The following is a 23,462-nucleotide window of genomic DNA, read 5'->3' as shown; positions in this document are numbered from 1 at the left end:
CCATGTTTCAATAAACATGTGATTACCTTTTTTATGCAAGTTTAGTTAAATTTGTAAGACTTAAGGTGTAATCAAATGCTTTGCTACTCCTCTGGCCCGATCAAGCCACAGGCTGCTACAGGAATAAGTGTTACCAGGTGGACTGAAATGACAGAATTTATTAGCATGCAGTCAGCACATCCTTGTGACAGAAAACCAGAGTTTGTCTTTGCTTCTGGTACTCTTTGAGTCTCAAAAGAAGGAGTCAGACCATTCATTGTGGTGGAAAATGGGCATGACCTGAGTTACACACCTGTTGTTCCCTGCTGCTGGACCTGCTGAAAGGTGACCCACCAATATCTGAAGAGTAAACAACTTTGACAATAGCAGAGGCACTACATATGAGAAGCAACCCCTTTGGAACATATTATTTTAGCAGCCTTCTCAACACTTCTGGAATAGAGCTCATCTTTGTGCCAGTAGGAAAAAGTCGCACCTACTGCAAAAGTTAGAGCTCTTCAAAGCATCTTGCTAGTGACACAGTCTGCGACATCAGCAATCCTGCATTTGTCTAAGAAAGTATGGAAAGTTAGAGGCAGACAGAGTAAAACGCTACTTACCTCTGCTTGTTCCTCGACTGATCTCAATACCTACTTCATCATCTCAGCAACATTCCAGCTGGCAACTTTCCTCACTATCCCTAGATGAATGCTTTGGAGCAGTAAGGCATAAGGATAGCTCGTGCTCTTCTGACTCTTCATCTACTACTGTTTCAGCAGTTTAAAGCCTTTAACTGAAAAACTCTGAATCCAACGAAGAAGCGTATCTAGATTTTAGTATTTAAAATTCTTAAACAGCAAAAAGACTTTTCACTCTTGCTGAAAAATGTGGCGTAAGATCTAGTGGTTGACAATGTCAGACAAACTTAAAATACTAGTGAGAGCAGAGAAACATTTGCTGTTTGGGGTCTTTTAAGAAAAAAATGCGCACATGACCTCAAAATACTGTGAATCGCTAGTTTATCCTTTCCTTAAGGATTATGGGAAATACCAGAAACTCTGCATTGCTTTTGTGCCTCTAACACTTGCAGCTCTGAAATAAGCTGAGGACTGCTAAATGTTTTGTCTGATTATGAGATCAAGACTAGACATACTCTTCGTAGTGCATAATGTACCAAATGTATTCCTGTTCTGTTCCGCATCCCACCCCATCCCAAGTATCCTGGATTGGTCACAGTAAAGACACAGTAGACTAAGGCTTAATGTTTTAGCACGATACACACAATTTTCCCTTTTTCCACATTTCTATTTGTCCATTACACTTCTATTTCTCAGACCTCAATCTTATCTATACATTTTGAGTCAAGAATTTTCCCAAAATGAGATTAACAAAGAACACTATCTTAAAAATAGATTTTTATTTTCTTTTGTAGACTGCATAGTTTTGTAGATCATGTATATACAGATCTTATCTAATTTTCTGTTGTCCATCTGTCTGCAGCATGCAATGGTTTCGTCAAAAGAACTGAAGCATTCTAGTTTTAATAAGACTAAGCAGCAAAAAAACACCAATGTCTGAGAAAAAGTCATAAAGTGTTACCCCTGTGCAAATATTGCTGATAAAGTTAGTGGGATTTTGCTGTGAAACGGATCTGGCCTCTGGGCACTCTCCTGGTACAAAAGTACTGAACAATACAAATAGTCCATACAATTCAGGTTTATACAATCATGTAAATCTAGACATATACATGTAATGCCAATAATTGTCACCTGAATGAAACGGAGGCAAGTGTACTGTTTTTAATAATGAAGTACTGCATTCTTTAATAGCAAAACCTTTTTATTCCTAACCTGTCTCATGCAGTGAATTTTAGGAGCTACTTTGCTGCAGGATTAAGATCATGGTGGATTACACTTCCTCACAACTGGATTAAATCTAGATTTCTGACCAGATGGCTCAGCACTATTAAAAAAACAGCAGCGTTGTTGGTTTTCACTTAGTATTTTGTACACATGAAGTGCCGCTTTTGTAAAACAAAATTTAAAGAACAAAATAAAATACCTTTTTATTTCATTCATCTACAAAGAGAAAATAAATATTCTTGTACGCTCTAGCCAATCATCTACTTACAAATCTGTAAATTCATTGTAAAGATTGTTGGCCAAAACTTCAATTTCTGAAAGTGTTGCCTTTGACAGATTTTATGGAGGAGCTGCCACTCAGAGCTCTGGAATGTGAGGAAACGAAGACAACAAATAGTTGCGCTTATGGTATTTTTCCCTACTGAAGAATGAAGGATGAGATGCCTTCGAGTTCTACATGCCTTCCTCCAAGGGAGATTTTGAGTACTTTCATGAAATTAACATGGACTATATGGGCTCCTTAGATGCTTTTACTAACTATCTCTCTTAAAGTGTAGGATTTAATTCCAATTGTTTTCAAAGTACTTGTACCACAAAGAATTCAGGGACTCTGTAACCATCAAGATTATGTAAAACAGCAGCACAGGTGGTATCTTCCACATAAAAGCACATAGACAGTTCTAAATGAAAACTGTTAGGGTAAATTAAATAGCCTTCCAACTCTCAAAGGCCTGCTAACCAGAAACACAGAGGATTCTTGAAGGTGCATTTGCCCTCAGATTATGAATAGACTTTTGAGAATTACATAGCAAAAGACAGGACTTTTATTATACAGGGCACTGTGGGTAGAGCTCAATGTTTTTCTTCTTTTTCTCCTAGCTCCTGTAACTGATCAAGTCTCAAGAGCAATTCTCTTCCCATACTTCCTACCAATACAATATATAAGTTGAAAAGAGAAAGCATTTGTGAAAAAGACTTCTGGAAAAGAAGCAATATCCAAACAAAAACATTTACCTTTAAAGAGACAAAAGACATGCTTTCTGTAAGCAAAGCAATGAATGCCTTCTCTTTCTTCCTGTATACCCTAACAGCTGCATTCTGACCATGACTACCAAAATCCTTCAGTGACAGTTTTAGTACTACAACAAGGTCTGCAAATATTTGCAACTGACAATGCTCTTTGTAGATACAAAAACCCTTTAAAAAAAAAAGAAAGAAAGAAGTTACACCAAGTAAAGAGTAACGATTCATTTTAAGTAAGTAAGTTACACCGAAGAAGAATAGAAGTTATTATGAATGTATTTACACAATTGTTAAAGTACACAAATACAGTGGTGGTACAAATGAAGTGCTCTGAGATACTGGTTTCCAATACACAGGTTTATATAGACAGTCTAACTATTTTCTGCATGATGGAATTTAACTCTCATGAAGGACAAAAATTGCCCACAAGTGGGTACAACGCTAGGAGTCTGCAGTCAACTTTTAAGTATAGTACAGCAATCTAATGTTCCAGACACAGAGAGAATAAAGAGGCTGCCTTTGTAAGTCTCTCTTAACAGTACATTATTAACCACAGATATTTACAAGGAAAGCACAGTGAAGTGTAAAACTGTTCAAATGGTAGTGCACATGCCTAAAATACTGAAGTTTATAGTAACTGAGGAAATAATTCTCTTATGCAAACTTATCCATGGATTAAACTCTTAAGCTTTTCCACTATACTCTCCCCAAACACAGGTTTCCCCAGACAGACCCAGATTACACACAAGCAAGTAGCTAATGTTCTGAAAACATCCAAAGAAGAGTGACTAATACTGAACACGTGGACTTTTGAGAGGGGCAGAAAAGAATTTATAAACACCAAAACAATAAAAATTACTCTTCATAAAACTCTGAAGATCAATAGGCCTTTAAAAAAATTGTTTTCAAGCAGGGAAGAATTTATTAAAATACCTAACTGTTCAAACAAAATCTCTCTATATACTTTCATTTCCAGCGTGGAACTTCCCATGACTTCAGTCATACTATTATAAACAGTCCTTCTGATACTGTTCCAAGTACTGCGAGGACAGAATACCTACTTTTCTTTTATGAGACCATATTGTTTGTTACTGCCAACGAAGAATCTCCCATAATCTGTAACCATCAGGTGCTAATAACACCTGCAATAGGTTTTTGGCCAATCTAAGCATGTTGAGTCATTCATTCTTAGCTAATGATCTAGGCATACTCACATTGAATCCAGTTAAGAATTAAATATGGTATGCACCTGAATTGTAAAAATTCTCGGGATTTCACAGCAAGAATAGGTTGTTGTGTTGGTTTTTTTTTTAAACAAAGAATTTCTTTTTTGAGTCTTGGCATGAAACAGAAGGCCTGAATCAATGTATTTATTTATTTTTAAACATGTAGATGCTGAATGAAACATGCAAATTCACTGAAGACTCGGTAGCAATGTGTATTTTCACTTGCAATACCCTCCAAGCTAACCAGCCTCAGAGTGCAGGAAACAAAATTTTACTAGTAAAAACAATGTTTGAAACTATCCATTTACCAAAACTAAGCAGAGAGATAGGACAAGCTTTCAAATTCTAAATCCCTCAAATGCTAGTCTTTCACTTTGTCTTTCATATTCTTTACAAGAAAAGAAATCAATCACCATCTCTACTATACTCAGGCTCTCCTGCAGGGTATTTAGTTCTCCTCTTTTATGAAAAAGAACAAGTATTAAAAATTCGTTTGTGTTACACCAACAATTAAATGTTAAGTGCAAATGAAGATAGCAAACAGCAAAGTAAAATTCCAACAGTTTTAAAAACTTCATGAGAAAACCATCTCAGTCAGAATGGGACCATACAAATAAGTAAACACCTTAAATAAAAGTCAGATGGTTTTGATTCATTTACATGTTCCCTGCCAGACTAATTTTTTTAAACAAGAAATTTCAAGTCATTGTCTTTAGTTTAGGTTTGTTTATATTCTACATTTTTAAATCAGACAAAAGCAAGAGTTCTTTACAGAGAATTAAGCCAATAATTTTAGCAAAATGATACAAAAAACTTTCTTAAACCAAGTAAAAGATTTGTAGTTACAGTAGAATAATAAAAAGGGGGTAAAGTCTGCCGCCTGTGGAGGGAAAACTGAAATGGCCATCCAATAACAGGCGGCCAACTCTGTAAACCATCTTTCTTTTCCAGCCCTGTTACCACAGGGTTCTCTTAAGGTCATTGGGTTTCTGGCAAAAGCGTCCTGTAATGGCAGCTGCTGGAGTCTGTCCATGTTCCTCCAAGTGCCTTTTAAGTCACATGGAGAACTCCAATTGTAATGTTTCCGCTCTAGTTTAGGGTATTTTTGCTAGTAAAGCCATTGGTAACATAGGAGATCAGCCATGCATTATCTGCCTTCCATGGCAAAATAATTTTCATCGGTGCACAGCAGACTGGAGAACACTGGTAGTTACCCGAGCAGGAATCTACCAAAGCCAAAAAACAAGACAACATCAGCATATATCCTTCTGGTTAACATACAAGTGGCTCTCAATGCACTTTTAAATAAATTGTTGCCAAAAGTGTGTGACTATAAAATCCAATGAGCTATACAATGTTTCGCACCCACCTGTAGCTACATGAAGTTCCATTTTCCTCCTTTATTAGAAGTTAATATGGAAAATTCACCTTTCCAGCCAGAGATGTTTTGAGGAAAAGTAAACAGAGCATAAACATGCACGGAAGAAAGAACAAACCAGATGAAAACAGTACCAATGTGTATAACTAGACTCAATGAATAATTAAGTTTGGGGGAAAAAAAATCCCAATAAGAGAGAGAAAAAAATTAATTCCTTTCAATGGCTTTTCATTTTTCATGGGACATTGTGTTAAAAGACACTTCATTAATTTCCATAGTGTGACCTATTTCAGTAACAGTGTTAACATTATTTCAACACCACTTTCACTAAAAAAAGTGAAAAACAACTGCACATTGCTGCAATTTAAGAAGTGAGAAATGACTAAGTAGCTGAATTGGTATTCAGTTTTAACTTCAGTTGTAAACAGCTACAAATACTAAGGCATACAGTAAAGGCCGACCAACGCAGACAACCCTGAGCAGACCAGAATCTGCACATCTCCCGCACACAAGCTTTCCAATACAAAGCTTTAGGTTTGCCTTTTTTTTTTCTTTTAAAATTTTATTTTCTAGTTTTGACTAAGGTCTGATAATTGGACTTTAAAGTGCTAAGCTGCCATTTACAGTTGGATCTTTTTAATGTTACAAACTGTTTACAAAGCAGCTTGTGCATAGTCAGCCAAGCACACAAAGCAGGAGGAGAAAACGGAAGAGGAATAGCAGGATTCTTCACCAACTAGAGATACAGGATTAGTGCAAGCTTAGGCTTTATAGAGAAAGTAAGGCAGCAGACGGAGTTATACAACAGAATTTATTAAGGAACAGAAAAATCTCATAGCCTTTTTTTAATAAGAAGCAAAGCAAAGAAGCTCCTGAAATACTTAAGGAAAGCATCCTTCAGCCATCAAGGTTCAGATTCCAACTGAAACTTGTTACTTCCCTGCTGAAACCTGTTATTGCAAAAGCAGAACAGACTAAAAAGCCAAAAGCTGCACACAGAAAGGCAGAAAATTCTACTACACGGAACAGTGAGAAGGAGTTCTAAATACCCAAATCCAAGTCTGTCTACCTCCGAGATGCTCATGTTCAAACTATTCTTATTAGTATGTGAACATTTCTAAAATAGAGATCTAAATAGGTATGAATATTTTTAAAATGAGAGCTCATAAGGATTGCAGAAGAATGTTAACAGTGGAAAATGGACACGGCTGTAGCAGAACATTCCATTCACGACAAGACAGAGCCTCATTTGAGTAATATATTCAATTGAGTCTTCATACAAGTATTTTGGTTTTATGATTCTGAAGCAGATCTGGTTTTGAATGGATGACACACTGCTGCATCAACATCCCTGGAAAGACATTTAATTCTCAAGCAGCTAAAATTTAGACTTGGTTATTTTATTTTATTGTTGATGCTTGAATGATTTTAGGGACTTTTTAAGTCACTATTTTTGTCAATTCTGCTTAAGAGTCTAAGTCGAACAGCAGCAACAATTCAACTTTTGGAAGGACCTTTACTTTGAAGTTAGAGAAAAACCAATGCTCCATCAAGCATCTGATGAGAAGGCACAGGTACAAATATGAGATAATGTGAGGAGAAGAAGCAAAGTCGGATGTTTCCAAAGATTTCTTTTTCCCCACCCCTCCAAAGTTTTGGTGTCTAATGAGAAGCACTCACCCAGTGCTGCCTTCCAACGAAAGGAGACGAGCAGCTACTTGCCATGGTGTTCGAAAGGAATGCTATTCTGAGGTAGGGGAAAAGACAGCAATTTGTAACAGTTCCACTGCCCCAATAATTAAAAGATGTCTAACAAATATCCAACCTAAACTTGCAATAGCAAATGCATGTTTTGAGGAGCTTTGATTTCAGACTTCTATAAGACATTTCTATCATATTAAGAGGTATGTAAAAGGAACAAATCATTATTCCTCAAAGAAAGCTGACAGGGTCAGAAGAAAATGCAGAGTATGATGCCTATTAAGACGAATATATGGAGAAAGATTTGCTCATGAGGAGATGGAAAATGCAGAGGCATTGGAAGTATGTTGCTTTTTCCCCAGGGAAGTGGCACAACACTTAAGTTGTTCAATGCCAGTGTTGGATACAGTCTTCTAAAAACTTCTCCTGTCAAAGAGACTTAATCAAATATTTCATTGTGCAGCATTCCAATCTTTTCTTCCAATTACAGAGAGAGTACCTCTATTACCAGTAGGAAGTACGGACAGCTTTGACTGTAGGGTGCTGAACATGCTACATTCAGGAAAAAAAATTTAAACAACTTACTGTATATTGTGACCAGTCAGATTGAACCTTCTGTGAAAGGAAATGAAGGCTACTCACCTGTAACTAGACTCGAGATGATCACTACTCTGGGGATGCAGCCTGTGCAATGCGAACCAACAGAACTGATTCAAAGTAGTATTTACTGGAATACTCATGAGCTCCTTAACTACCTCCTTTACTATGTTTCTTAACGTTTAAAGACTGAGTACATAAAGCAGACTTAGTGCAAAATTATTTATAGAGCTTAAAAGTAGAAGGGTCTTTTCACCGCTGGTATGATTTTCTGACCAGCACAGATCACAACTCCTCATTGCACAGACATGTGTAATTTAGTCTTGCATTAGACCTGAATACACCACTTAGAAATGAATCCAGTTTTGATGCAAACGCAACAGACAATCTGCTTCTAAAAGAAGCTGTTTCAGTGGCTAACTGCCTTCACTTAGACCTGTTGCGCTTTTCTTTAAATGAGTGGTTTTAAATTTAACCAATAGGTTCTTCACGTATGTTTTCTGCATAAATGTCAGTTCCTGTCAAAATCATTGTCTCTAAAATACTATACCAACTCACTCAAGATGATCTCTTACATTTCAGACAAACAAAAGATGTTGATTTGAAACTCTTGCATCGTACAATCTGTTTCCTTCGCTCAAATTCTATGGCTCCTCTCTGTGTAACTTACAGTTTTCCAACAATTTAAGATACTGAGAACTGAACTAAGCATAATATTCCAGCATCCATCTCATTAATGACATGAAATAACCTCTCAGTTTCTGTTCATTACCGTATCCTACACAGATTTGAGGATGAAATTAAGCCCTTTCATTATGACGTCACATTAACCTCTCCAACATTACACCTAAAGCCTCCTCAGTCATTGCTTACCACATATACAGTTTCCACATATAAGACTATGGGCTCCAAGCCTTCATCCTAATCAGGCTTTGGAGCACTGCAGTAATACACACTTTATTTGAATAGGCTTTACCTGACTGTTCAACTCTCACTAACGTTAATTACTGTCAAATATCTCATAACTTGCAGGTTTTTAGCTGTTGCATTCACTTCCATGTAATTGAGAAAAGTACTGAAAAACATGTGCCACATAATTTACGTAATTTCATTACAAACACTTATGTTTCACAAACCGTTTCGTACATATGCTAGTTACTACTCCAATAAACATTCATTACTTAGTGTTACAAAGTGCTAGTCTTTCTAATGAGAATGATTTAGGTACTATAAGGACAATATCTTGGAGGCAGGGAATATACAAGACACCTATGTTGTTATCCTTACTGATTACCATTTTTCCGTGAGTATTGCACTTTTCTGAGAAGACCTATTTTCCATAAGTGAATATTGGTTTGTATTATATACATTCCCAGTCTCAGTTTTCCGTTTCAGTCTGAACTGATCAGAACTCATTTTGGAAAAACAGAAAGATAAAAATCTGGAGTCATCTCTAAGAACTCTAGTTGGAGGTAAGTAGCTTTCATTATTTCTTTGAATAACCTCTGCACATTTCCATTGCCCAGAGTTCAACAAGCAGTAGTCCTTCCTCTAGATGATGAGAGGTGGAAATCATAGAGGCAGCATTGCCTTAGCAAACCAAGGCATCCAAATAAAATAAAATAAAATATCAAAACTAATTTATCAGGTTATAAATAACAACACTAACAACTGTAGATCTTAACGTAAGACAACTGTAGATCTGCAAATCAAACTTTAAAAGCTGCTTTCTACCAGGAGTATAGCCTAAGCGCTTCCCGAAAAAGGAACAGTGGTGGCATATTTTTAAGACTTGTAAAGGAAATTAATCCACTTGGAATGGGCATGGACAATCAGTTGCTATTCTTTACTGTTCTCCTAATAAGAAGTGGTATGGATGATCTTCTACATTCTCACACCTAACGAATCAAAATTCTCCTTAATAACTTTGCCATGCGAGTTGGGTACTTCAGGTTTTCCTGACTAAGAACAAGGTATAAAGATAATGGGAAACCCATGGCTTTAATTGGTAAGCTGATTAATACCTAAGGATAAATTCTGATTATGGAAGAACTACTTTAACGTTATGAAGATAGTAAGAGCATAAGCTATTAAAACTTGCAATCTGAGCCATCCTGCCTGCTACGGAGTAAGCGAAAACTGGGAAAATGAAAAGCTAATTTTCTCTAACAAGCTCAAGACAAAGTGTTACAAGGTAAAGCCTAAGTAAATCTCCCTTGCCTTCCAAATCTGAGAGGCCCATGGGAAGCTGTTTAAATTATACTACAGTCGCACATAGTTATTCAGTCACCGTAAGAGGAGATTAGCAGTGGTTCACTGCCTTGGTAAGAACTAAACGAATACAACAGATGATGAATGATTAATTCTAACAAACTCAGACAAGATCCTGACTAGGCCACTATTGGGATTGTAAAAGAAGTCAACAGAGTGATCCCACACTTCGAGCAGAGTGTGAAAAAGGACGAGTATGGAAATGGGCCATTAAGCCAGACTGTACTGGTGGCCCGCACTACAAATTATACATCTGGATATTCAAAGACTACTCAAAAAAAAACCAAAGTCCTACACAATCTCAGAGTATTGCCATTTTACAAATTAGGCAGAACTAAAAAGTATCTTCAAACTCACCTGGATTACTTGCACCTTACAATGTTCAGAACATGTACACTGAGCTACATGTCACTAATATAGTAAAAAAAAAAAAAAGAAAGATATACTCTTTCCTAACATAGCAAAGTAACATCACAGCCCTTATTTCTGTTACTCCCATTAATTATTTATCTGACTGGTAACAGAGACAAAGCATCTGCGATTTGCTCAAAATGCAAGAGACCAACCCTAGGCATACGCACTTTAACAGGAAACCACCTTTACATTTGATAAGTGTTCTGAAGGAACATGGCATCACAGCCTCATAGAACAGCAGAGGTCAGAAGGGACCCCTGGAGATCATCTAGTCCAATTCGACTACTCAAAGTGTAGTCAACTAGGGCAGGCTGCTCAGGACAGTGTCCAACTGGGTTCCGAGTAATTCTGAAGAGGGAGACTTCACAACCTCATGGGGCAACCTGTCCCAGTCCTTGCCCATCCTTATAGAAAAAATGGAATTTCTTGTATTTCAATTTGTGCTCACTGTCCATTGTCCATCCACTGGATATCGCTGAGAAGAGTCTGGCTGTACCTTCTTTACATTCTATCAGGTATTTATGCATATTTGCAAGATCTATACCTATGTGCACTTCTACCCTCTTTGTTTTCACACCGATTACAAACTTCAGCCATAAAATATTTAAACGCGAGAACTTCTGGTGGCAAGAATCATGGTTCAGTGAACAATTTAAGCTGGCAAAAATTGCTGCTAAAGTCAACACAGAAAACCTCGCCTGTCTCCTATTCTCGTCCAGTCATTTCAGCTCCTGAACTGTTTATCCGTTGTGCAAGCACAAATGCAGTTACATGGTGAAACAATTCATTCAGCTGAAAACCAACCAAAAAAATCCCACTTCACTCTTGTTAAAGTAGAATTTTTTCTCCAATCTAGTTCACCCTCAGTCTTCATTAGAGATACCCACCTGGCCTCCATCTAAAAGAGCATTCCCTCTAGCAGTAAGATTTTATATATAAGAACAGGTACTACCCAAAATAATTAATTCTGCCAATTAAATGATGAAACCAAAAGAAATTGAGTTGATTTTTATCAATATGCTCTGTCAACAAGGAATAAAATGAGTCCACAGCAAAAATTATGCAGTTAGAACTGCAGCACAGCATTGAAGCATAAAGGAAACACCTCTAGGCCGCTGCACCAGTCCTCATAACAGACTGCTCTCCCAGTAATGTTCAATTTGCCTAGAGTACAGGTGATTCCTCATTCAGTAGGTAAGACTGAAGGTAAGCTGTAGAAAGCCAGGCCACACACTACTTTGGACAAGTCTGAGTAAATACTCTGAAAAAGGAATGTTTCAGCTATAGTATAAAGAGTTAAAAATATATTTAAACATTGTTTGTCAGTCTTAAAAAGAAGCTTTCCCAAAATCTCTTTGCTAAGTCACTGTGACCAATGAGGATGATTTTGGTGCTGACTACGGCTACGAATGACTCTACCACTCATCCTCCTGCCATCCCCTTCAAATGAGCCTTCTGTGACCTATCCATCATCCACGTATATGGTTTCTTATTTGCTCTGAATTACAGTACCGCACTACAACATTTCTTCACTTTTGCATTTTTCTGTTCTTCATCAACTATTTCCTATTTACTCTGCACCACTATTCTCTGCTCTGTTGATCTGGAAACATGACTCACAACTGCCTCTAACTTACTCTGCTTCCTCATTGATAACAGATATAAGAAATTCAATCAGCAAAGGAGCTAACCGCCATAACTGTAGGTAAAAATGCTGTATTTCTAGGATTTTGCATCACCTCATATACCAATGACTCTGCACTACTTTGAGTATTTTATGCTTATTGCTGCCAAGGTAAAAAAAAAATAAAATTCTTTACAGTAGTTTACAGCCACATCACAAACATTCATTTAAAAAGTTAAAATGTCAGGCATTTATACAAGTCAACTTCATCTGCAAAATCAGTATGAAATCACATCAGTTAGCTGGCATATTCTTTTGGCAAATTAACTTTATCAAATCACCCTCATTTTTCCATTACACGGAAATCTTTTTTACCTGTGAAGTTGACATGCGAGAGGTATCTTGTCGGCCTGTTAAGTCAGACGACGAGATATTGACTGGAGCACCACGATGCAATCTCATACTCACTTTCCTTTCTCGTTCCATACCAGATACTGGCCGAGGAGAGGTGTTTGCTGCGAGAAAAACCACATTAGATTCTGAGAAACTGGATTATAACACAGACAGTGGAAAAATTACACTCTCACTGTTTGCATACAAAACTTTCACAGAATCAAACAAGACAAATCAAGGCCTTTGTTTTACATCCACAGAAATCTAAGTAGAAATTGGCAGGTAATGAGTGTATACAATTACCTTTAATCTACTGAAAAGCAAGGGGGACAAAAAGCAAAAAAAAAAAACCCAAAACGTGACCAGACAAATATCACTCAGGTATCTTAATTCTAATTTTGAATTTCCAATGACCAGAAACAAACTGCAAATTAAGAGTAGTCTGCAAGGTCCATCTATCCAGGTATTTGCTTACTTACCAGCATGTGAAGTTGGGGTAAGAGGAGTAGGAGGAGCTACATCTTGTGTTCCTCTCAGCCTGCCAGAAGCAGTGGAGGGTAATCCACGCACAGCTGGATTTCGTGTATGTCTCAATCTTTCTTCTCGTTCTCGCCTTTCACGTTCAGCATCTTCAGCTGCTCTGCTTGCACCCTACGGATCAGGACTAGTGAACAACTTGAGGGATTACTGAGCTTACAACTATATATTCAGATAAAAATATTGAAAATAAAGAACTGGACAACCTGTGAATTGAAGTTTGCTATGGCATTAATTATTTTGGTAAAATTTGTTGAAAGCTGACATAAATTTTGTTCATACAACTGCTGGGATAGTCTTCAAAATGCTAATGTACACACATACTGTTATGGCAGCTGAACACCTCCTCAAGAGTTGCAAATGACCTGTGCTGAAGATCAAGGTGGGAGAAAATAATAATTCCGTAAACTAGCCCGTTGACTGTCCTGAAGGAAGTATCTCAGAAGCCTAATGTGTTTAAAACCCTATAACTTCAACTTAGTTGTCATTCAACCGCTATCTCACGGCTCCTGTATCTCCTGCCTTTCCTTATTTCCTGATCTTTTTTTCTAGGCAATAGAGCTTCCAGGAGGAAAAAGGTAAGACAATCTCATAGTATCAGTTAAGATGCTCAGAACTTACAATGTAGTAAAAAAAATACCATTAAAAAAAAAAGTTTTAGAAATCTATGTCAGCTACTCACAAATTTCAGCATGTTCCAGTCAAACACATAGTCATAGGAGAACCCTTGTCGGTGGAACAGGTTTCTGAATAATTGCCTTAGATACGAATAGTCCGGTTTGTCATCAAAACGCAAAGAACGGCAGAAATTCAAATACGTGGCAAATTCAGCTGTAAGAAAACAAAGTCTGGTTTTTTCCTTCAGTTTCACATTTGCTTTTTATAACTCTGAATCATAAAAAAACCAACCACCCCAAGCCCAAAAAATAGGGAATCTTCTAAACATAAGAAAAAGAATAATGACCTAATACTAGAAATCTACTGAAGGCAACACTGCAGCCTATCTATCAAGTCAACTCTGAAAAGGAAATTATTTTTCTATCACAGAGTGGGCAAAGAGCTCATTTGCCAACAGCAGAGAGAACCCAATATTAGAGTTCTTTAACCAACAGTTGCAGGCGGGGGGGAAAGGGGGGACAGGTTTAAAACTACAGTTGAGCAAAGAAAACAGAATTTTTTTTTTCCTTACTTTGCTTTGAATATATTTAAATGCAATTTCTTGCAGGACACAGAATAGCATCTCTTTGTTGCTAAGTCACATAAAGATTCAGGTCTGCTCCCTCACAAAACACGCGAAAACTAGGGGACCTATATAAACTTCCTATGTAAGTCATGCTACAATTTTAGATTTGCAATAGTTTGAACATCTGTTTTTTATATGGCACATTAAATACTAGTTACACAGCAAAAAAAAAGAATATTGTTCTGAATTCAATGTGCCAGAGGTAACAACAGTATCCAAACATCAGCTTTTGAGTTCAAGTCTTTCCAGCTAAAAGAATGTTTTAATAATTTATGTTAAGAAAGAAATTCTAACAAACTGCACAAGAAAAGTTGGTTAGTCTTCCCTGCCTGTTAACCCCCGATAAAAAAATAAAGTTAATGAAAGTAAAGGTAGATGCATGAAGCAACATTTGAAACAGATCAAAGACTATGTTTTCATATAACCCTAACAAAAACGATAGTTCTTGTTATTGTACCTAGCTGCCAAAGCCAAGAGCGTGGAAGGATAGAGACAGAACTCTTCATGAAAGATGAACAATATTCTCTGATGGCAGCTAATGTTAACAAGTTTTAAAAGAGATTTAATATCATTTTGCAGGGCTCAAAAATGCCTAGTTATTACTGTGGTGTAAATATCAAATTGAGAAACAGAACAGCTTTGAGGCATGATGCTAGGATATAGGAGGGTTTCTTGTGCCTCTCACAGATGTTGACCATCAACAGATGGCCAAAACAGATGAACCTGGAATAACTATTCCCAAGTGAAACAACTGCAAGAGGTAAGAGCTGCATCTGACCACACAATCCGATTCATACAAGAAACAGTACTCACACATATGAAAAAACAGGTAGTTTCTCAAAAAGCTATTTGTCTCTTAGTTACTCAGCCAGCACAGACACTTGCGCACACAGTACAGCTCAAATCAGACATATCAAGCTACCCTTCAGCTCGAGACTGTTTACTAATATTTAAGATAAGGAATAATTAGAAATGGTCTACAAATACAAAGATCTCAGTCTTGAAAGCACAGTATGTTTATCACAGACGTGTCCAATCATGGCAGGAGGTGGGGGAAAGAAAAAAAAATAAAGAGAGAGAGAAGTAAAGACGATTCGTAGAATTCAGTATAAATAAAAAAGAAATAGCACTAAAGCATGAACATGTAGGCCTAGTGTCATAAAAGAGGAACTTACAAGGATATCCTTTACACAAAACCTCAATAGGTGTAGACATTTTCTTTTCACTGATACGTTCGTATTTCTGCCTCTTTGTTGCTGCTTTCAGTCCCTGCCAGGGGAGGGAGCCCAGGTTAAAATACATCAGTACATAGCCCAAGGACTCCAAGTCATCTCTGCGAGATTGCTCTACAACAGCATAAAAAAGTAGACTCATTAGGTTTCATTTTCTACTGGAAAAACAAAAAAGACTGTGCAACAAGACTGTCATAAAAGCCCTTAGAAAAACAAGAGATAGCTGAGGGTTACTGTGACCAAGATAAACTCATCCAGTACAAGAAAAAGCCCATCACCCTTGCAGTTATTAAAAAATCTACTAATTCCTGTCAATTACAAACTGAGCGAATCCCATCCAGTCAAGAGATACAAGACCAAGCAGGCTGCACTATCAGTGCCAGAAATAGGGACTGTCTTCTATGCTCCCATAAATCAACACCTACTTGCACTAAAATTGCACGCATCAATGCTTTCAAGCTTCTATTTAGTGCTTTCCCCAGCTCACCAATTCCAAGATGAGTGTTGATGGATGCATAACGGGCAGTTCCGGTTAAGTTTTTATTTTCACGATATGGAATATGTTGGTGAGTTCGAGCATCTCGATACTTCTTTGCTAATCCAAAATCTATTATGTAGACAAGATTGCCTTTCTTCCCCAAGCCCATTAAGAAGTTATCTGGCTTCACATCTCGGTGGATGAAGTTCTTAGAGTGAATATATTCAATTCGACTAATCTGAATACAGAGGGGAAAAAAAAAAAAATCATCATCAAGAGACTAGACATACATCTTCTTTCCTACATAAACACTAGCAACACTGTCTTAATGACAAAAGAGGTAAAGAAACTTTTTACTGTAGAATGTAAGGGCATTAAAGATAACATAATTTAGAAGACAATATATAAACCTCTCCAGCTCTTTCCCTATTCTACACTTGTTTCCAAAAACTTTATTGGGAGAATGTCTTTGTCTTTGAGCTGTGCAACACCTATCTGGTTTGCAAACAGCACAGGTGCAGTTTTTAAAAACCAAATTCAGACTTTGTAATCACTTTTGATGGGACACTTTATATTTACAGAAACAAAATCAATTTTGAGCCTTTGCACTACTGATATAGCCTATTAACCTCTAAATTAAAGAAATAAAATGTAGTTGTTATGATCTCTCAAGAAACTTTAATATCTCAACTTACTGCACTACCAAGATCAACAAAGCAGTTTCCTACCATTTGGTCAGCAAGTAATAGGACTGTCTTGAGACTAAATTTCCTAGAACAAAAATTGAAGAGATCTTCAAGACTCGGTCCTAACAGCTCCATCACCATTACGTTGTAGTCCCCTTCAGCTCCACACCACTTAATTGTGGGAATACCCACTAGAAAAGAGGAAACAGTGTAATCAGTATAACAAGTTAGTTCATACACACAAATCTTCAAGGCTCTTACGATGAACTCTAAGAAGGTCATTACTGTGAATGTTTGTATTTACAGTGAAGTTTAATATTTTATGCCACCTTCAGCCATTCTGAAATTAAAAGTTTTATTATTTTACAGCAGAAACAATACAGAATTATAGCAACAGAGGTCTAAAAATAGCCTTTTTCCTCTTCCCCAGAAACCTCACAGCCTTTGTGCTTAGCTTGTAACTTGAAAGTATTTAGTGTTTTGCAGGATTTGAAACTTAAGCATTTTACAAGCATTAATACTCATGTAGTCTCTAAGATGGCAAAAAGTAGCAAACTGGAAGTCTGAAAATAAAGACACTGACAAACCACTATAAAATACCTTTCTCTTCCATTTCAATTTGCAATGAATTTTCACTCTCGCTTCATACTCTTGTCTCTCCTCAAGTTCCATTGTATTTGCTGTTTGGTGAATCTCTGTCAAAGTAGCATTGTTACTACGCGTAAAGACGCGTTATACATTCAGTTTGAAAGCACTAAAATTAGCCCTGCTTTACAGAGAAACTCAGGAAAGTTATTTCACAGAAAACTGTAGAATTGCTCAAATACGCTTGTATGTAGGTAGCCTTATTCAGAATTTCAAATGCTTTTGCTTTGAGTTAATTTTATACATTTTGGAAGTGAAATGATATAATTCGCCCATTTTAAACTCTTACCTGTACTTGATATGCATCCTTTTTTCCCTGAATTCCCTTCACAGAGAAATCCTTATTCGTATGGAAACTTAACCTGCCACCTGCCTCCGCAGCATCCATCCTCACAAAGAATCCATCATCACAGCCTTAGTAAGCCCATAAAGGAAGCATTTTACTCTATGAAGGCTATTCAGGTTACATCCAGGTAGCAACTGGATGAGGCAGGAATTAAAAAGTAACTAAAGGCAGATAAACTTTATCATCCATTTTCAGATGTATGATTACTGTATTTTGCATTTGAGATACAATGTGGAATGTAGTATTTATGAGAAGGATAGCATAATTTAGGAAGAATTCAAGGGACTATGAAACAAAAGCAAAAGTTAGCTACACTGAGTTTGTGTCCTAGAACTGCATGAGAATCTTACATTTGTAGAATTCCAAAATATGCGAGTGAGTTTTCCTAGCAGAGAACCATGCAGTATCTATGAACTTGCTTCACTCCTGTTCTCTACTACTAATGCCATTTTGTCTTAGAATTCCCACAGCAAGGAAATATTTTTCACCTATATAATATTTTTCACATGTATTAATTTTTAACAAAAAAGTATCTAAATTTATTAAGTTTAGAATTGTGCTACTATTACAAGCAAGTCAGATTAAACACTTCAGAACAGTGGTTCTATCCATCTTTCACTGACCCATGAGAAACAAAAGAGTCAGTGTACTGCCAGACAGGACCAAACTTTGTTCCACATTCTCGAGGTTTTCACATTTTAATATTCTGGGACCATGAGCAACACTAGAGGATCTCAGTGGTTATCATGAAGTTTGGTGACCATGGATTTGGAACTGCTACTCTACTTTGCTTGCAGAGGAACTGAGGTACTGCCCTTCAACTACCCTGCCACCTTTCCCACCTTCTCCTTATATGTTCAAAGAGATCTTAACCATTAAATACTTCCAGATGGCAGATGAACCAATGACATAAACCCAGTTAAATCTCTGAAGAAGGAAAATAACTTGCTTGCCTCCACCCTGCATCATTTTGTAGATTTTACTCTCGATGTGGAGCTGAGGATGTTTGGTTTTCACACATTCCAACTTAATTGCAACCTCCTCTCCGGCAGCAATATCAGTTCCTAAAACCAGAGAATTTAAAACATTGGTCAAAATATATTTTAAGATGCACTTCCTTTGTCAAGACTGAAACAAAAACAAACATGGACAAACTATTTCTCAATGGCAAATATCCAGAAATTACTAAATACTTTCGGCCGCGGTTATCTAAGAATTATTCTGAAGTCTCACAGATTCTCTTTAATAAGAGACAAATGTTAGACACTGTAGCACAGGAAGCTAAAACTGCTGCTATTTCATTAAAAAAAAAAAAAAAAAAAAAAAAGAGTGCATCTCCTGAGAGGTGTCCTTCCACTTCCAGTTTGTAGTGGAAATGATGCTCAGAATATATGTTTACAGGAGTGGCATGTATTCCTGTGAACCTAAGAAACGCTAGGAATTCAGATCATCTCTTCTTATGCCTTGGAAACAGAGAATACAACTTTGGTAAATCTCAACATGGAACTCCAGGTTGTATTCTGACACCTTATGATTTTATCCAGTTGGGAGGCAGATTATCTAGAATCAAGAATTCGACCTCTCAAAACCCATTTTTTAAATCTCATTAAATTCTTGTTTCGGGAATCAAGTGACTGAAAAACTGCCTTACCCGTTCACTTTCAAAGTTTAAACGTATGTAGGTGAAAACTGACATTATTAAAAAGAAACACTGAGTCAAGAAAATACATACTCTCACAGCCAAGCAATTTAGGAACTACAGGGAAACAGAAATTGGCAAAAGGAAATGTGTGACACTTTTTTAGACATATTGCCGAGTCTCTCTACTGTCAGAACTGGGCTCTTTTCTGCACTACATCATGGTTTAGGATCATGTGAAGTGCATCACCTGCCGTTTGTTCTGATTCCTACTCTTAAAAGCTTAACTCGAGGTCCACTAGTTTTTGTTTAGAAAGAAACAGTAAACAATCATTTTGTACCTGTTCTTCCCAATCCCACTGTAGCCAAGATCAGGGAAAATGTGGACCGAAGACGATATTATCTGATGGATGATCAGCAACAGACGTGGCTGTTTTGGGGTTTTGGTTTGTTTGGGGTTTTAAAAAAACTTTTCCAATCCAAAACAGACACAAGTTGCTGTCTGAGTATTCTGATATCTCTACTGACAGCTGCAGACTTCCGCATTCGATTACGGCAAAAACTGCATGAAAGGATCAAGACCTGTATTGTTGGTATCAAGCTCTGCTCAACACAGTATTAAATCATTATTCGATGGATCACATTCTCGACCTAGTAGCTCCTTTCTTAGAATAGCTGCTCTTCCCAAGAAGTCTTTATCACCTCCTTAGCCTGAACTGCACTTCTGTATAAACCCTCTCCTTCAAGAGAAGAGATTTCATAACAAAATAATGAAATTACAGTATTTGAGTCTAGCAAAACTCATGAGAGGGGACAAAAATACAAATCATTCTTCCAAGCAATCCAGTGCTTGTCCCCAAGTAGGAACTTTTGTCCCCACTTAAACCCTGGGACAAAATTTCTAAAATAACTCTGTAACCACCAAAAGCTTAGCTTCCTGTAAGGAAAACATAACAATATTTGAGAAATAGCAAGAAGCAGTATTATGAGAAGAATCAATAATTAAAAAGTAGTAACAAGCAGTATAATGAGAAGCCAGCATTCGTAAGTGACAAAGAAAGTCTGGAGTTGTCAAAGTATTTTCTTTTAAACTGCAAAATTTCAATTTACTTGGAATTCCAAAATCCTCTACCAAAAGGAAAGCTTTGGAAATTATTTTGATTAGTTTACAATCCAGCACTCACTCTTAAGATAAATATATATGTAATGCAAAAATAATGAAAACACAGCAACTGCAATGCCTTCATGACTCGTATCTATTTGACCTCATGGACAGAGCAACAAAACAAATAATTACCCTGATACCCTCCCTCCTCCCCTCACCTCTTGTCCACTTTTTATACTCTTTAGAAGATCTGGGAATCTATTCCTTTTGTATCTTCCTCTGGAGGATAAGTTCAAAAGATGCAGGTACATTGAATTCCTAAATTTTATTTTCTTTAAGTTGTCCACATTCCTTTATTTACAACAGCATTTTACGTTTCAAAATCCTGCCCCACAGACCCTGCCATTCTAAGCAAGCAAAGCTGAGGCCATTCCAAATCCTGTAAGACTTTGAGGTATGAGGAAGAATAGGAAAGAATATGAACGAACTATGATAATAACAACAGAGTCATCAGCTCCATACTGAAAGACTGAAAGAAAGTCCCTCACCTCTACTACAGAATGTCTTCAACACCCTCGTAGCTACATTAAAAAAAACAAAGGGGGACTGGAAACAGGCAAAAATAATCAAATCTTCCTTTTCAAAGCATAAAACCAAGCTGGAAATCTACACTGAGGTAATCTACAAATTCACTAAAGGCTATCAGAAGGCATGTGTACTTAAAAAAAAATTATGACTTCTGAAAGAATTTTAGAAGTTATTTTAAGGCACTTATATATTACTGTATGGTCTGAACAATCAAGTAGAAACTTGGTGTGTGTTTGTTTTTTTTTTTTTCCAAAAAAGCCACATTTCATTATTGCAAAAAGCATAGATTTCGAATGCCTCTGTTTTACCAAATATCGGCAGGCAAATCAAATGAGCCTTTACAAAAGGCTCACTTGTCTTGTTCTCGAGAGACAACAATTTCCCCTGGAAAAGGAAACCCATGTCATTAGCTTGATCTTCCAGGCATATAAGTCTTTGCTACTTACTGGCTCATATATGACATTTGCAGCAAGCCCTAAAAGTAAATCCACGCTAGATACTTAGAGAGAAAAAGAGCTCAAAAACTGAGGATGAGAACTCTTATGCAAAATGTAGCATGGCAGTAGTAAGTAATATACAGAGAACTACTAATTCCTGTGGAACTTTACTGGTGTGGGATGTACACATAAAGATAAAAGCGACGAATAAAAAGATGTTTGTTTTTCTTGCACTTTAAATTTGTACTATAATACAAACTGATTACCTGAGTAGTAGTCAAATGCTAAAATAGGAGTTTCTCAAACCGTCTAAGATTTTTCAGATTTTAACTGCTGTCTTAATCTCCACCCAAAATCCCAACGGTAGCCAATGAGGATTTTTGCACAAGCGTTACCACCATCTTTCTCACAACAGTCTTCAATCTTTTATGCAACCATTGCAGAGAGAAAGAATTACGTTCTCTGCTTCTAGAGAACCACATACCTTCAGCTAGAAACGTGGATTTTTCATCAAGCATATGATCTATATTACAGATATCCAGTATTTAATTATCTACAAACAAGCAGCTTTAGCTAACAAATTACATTGCAATGCCAGCTGTGTGCTGCAACATGAAGCACTGCTGTCTAGGAAGAAGAAACACCTCTCACACTGCGTATACTGCCAAACCTACCACATACATTATCTAGTGATGTTGTTCTTACCCTTCAGAGGTATGCAGTTAATGTACCTTAGCCCCTGTAAGTTGCACCTCCTCTCCCTTTTTGACTTGCTTTTCAAAGTTACCACAATTTTCAAATGCAGAGTACTCGTTTTTATGTGTCAGCATATAAAATTTATATTCCCTGGATTTAACCCATTTCTTATGGTTTGAGAGTCTGCAGAATATATTGAGCATTTTAAAAATACTTGCTTTCAGAACTTGTTGTACCCACCGCTACTTGTCACAATCATAAGCAATAAGCCATTATGATAGAGCGCTACATAAACAGACAGGCAGACAATGCCAATCCTGCAAATTTTATGATTGCATAGAAATCACTGTAGAGAATAAGATATACACAATAAGGCACTAGAGCAACATTCAAGCGATAGGGCAGCCAAACTATGATGATTCTTTGAAGGATTTAAGGGTATTTTTAACTGCAACCTAGTCATCCATAGTTGTGTAATTTTTTTTTAGGCCTCGCAGGAGAAACAAACATCCCTGTGACAGCAATTTTTCCTAGTCCACTGCAGTGATATTTAACCCTGATGCATATGTTTCGTTCCCAAAATATTTTTCTGAACGTCGTGGGTTTTGGGTTGTGGGTTTTTTTCTCCAAATGAGAGGATTTATAACCTTATCCCCATTTTACACGTAAGAAGATTAACAGTGCCCAAGGTCACAAGACAACAATGAGAAGAGGTAGCTAAATAAGTCAGAATTCACGATTTCTGCACTGCCCAAATTAGGACATGATGTCAACGAAGTATTAAATTGCTATTACTGTGCTCCTAGAAAGATACTTCATATCAAGGCGCATTTATTGGACCGCAGCGCAGCCGGAGCTCCAGCCGGGGTGAAATGAGGTCCCAGGGGCTGCCCCCGGCCCAGCCTCACCAGGGGCTGGGAGCGGGCACGGCAGCGTGCAGCGCCCACCCCGGCCCAGCCCCCGACGCTCTCCGCAGCGCCACAGACCCGCCGGGTTCGTCCCCAGCAAGGCACCCTCCTTACCCAGGTAGATGTCCCCGAAGGAGCCGCTCCCGATCTTCCGGCCCAGCCGGTACCGGTTCCCAACCCTCAGCTCCATGGCGGCAGCTCGGTTCGTCCGCGGCCCGGCTCTGCTGCTCTGCCCGCCCTGCGGGCTCGCGCTCTGCCGCCTCACAGCCCTGCGGTTCCTGATGTCATCGCGGCTTTGCTCCCGCCGCTCGGTACTGGCCAGACAGGCAGCACCGTCGCCGCAGCTGCCGGGAAGGATGGACGCGGATTCCCCTCCAGACCTACCCCTCAACGGCCACAGCTCCCAACCGCCATACTGCGTGACCTCACTTCCCTAGCAACGGGGGCGGGGCGCG

The 23,462-nt window shown here is 37.7% G+C and overlaps 1 protein-coding gene across 5 annotated transcripts; it reads right to left on the bottom strand.

The window, feature by feature from the left end:
• Positions 1 to 2,985: 2,985 nt before the first annotated feature.
• CSNK1D (casein kinase 1 delta) lies at positions 2,986 to 23,242 on the bottom strand. 5 transcript variants are annotated; one of them, XR_015222745.1, is made up of 10 exons: positions 23,122 to 23,242; positions 18,589 to 18,699; positions 16,687 to 16,835; positions 15,968 to 16,196; positions 15,424 to 15,594; positions 13,688 to 13,836; positions 12,948 to 13,119; positions 12,451 to 12,590; positions 5,460 to 7,215; positions 5,278 to 5,316 (listed from the first exon to the last, which is right to left on the bottom strand). XR_015222745.1 is itself a non-coding variant. In XM_009991579.2 (10 exons), exons 1-9 carry the CDS (start codon positions 23,195 to 23,197, stop codon positions 7,183 to 7,185), a joined length of 1,230 nt encoding a protein of 409 aa, XP_009989881.1. In that variant the 5' UTR covers positions 23,198 to 23,242; the 3' UTR covers positions 5,282 to 5,316; positions 7,149 to 7,182. The 5 variants fall into 5 exon arrangements, 4 of the variants coding, with proteins under 4 accessions (XP_009989880.1, XP_086480314.1, XP_086480316.1 ...); XM_009991579.2 differs by having other exon boundaries at positions 5,282 to 5,316; positions 7,149 to 7,215; XM_009991578.2 differs by lacking the exon at positions 5,460 to 7,215 and having other exon boundaries at positions 2,986 to 5,316.
• Positions 23,243 to 23,462: the final 220 nt, after the last annotated feature.

The sequence above is a fragment of the Tauraco erythrolophus genome, chromosome 20 (assembly GCF_009769465.1).
Source record: "Tauraco erythrolophus isolate bTauEry1 chromosome 20, bTauEry1.pri, whole genome shotgun sequence".
NCBI classification, from domain to species: domain Eukaryota; kingdom Metazoa; phylum Chordata; class Aves; order Musophagiformes; family Musophagidae; genus Tauraco; species Tauraco erythrolophus.
This window is presented reverse-complemented; position numbering and strand designations above follow the sequence as displayed.

Excerpts from the sequence above, each read along its gene's own strand:
- CSNK1D (XM_009991578.2), bottom strand. The coding sequence starts at position 23,197 with ATGGAGCTGAGGGTTGGGAACCGGTACCGGCTGGGCCGGAAGATCGGG. Across the intron at positions 16,197-16,686 it reads TATTACTTGCTGACCAAATG|ATTAGTCGAATTGAATATAT; the intron begins GTAGGAAACTGC and ends CTCTGTATTCAG. Across the intron at positions 5,317-12,450 it reads CTCGCATGTCAACTTCACAG|ATTCCTGCTCGGGTAACTAC; the intron begins GTAAAAAAGATT and ends TGGCTTTGGTAG.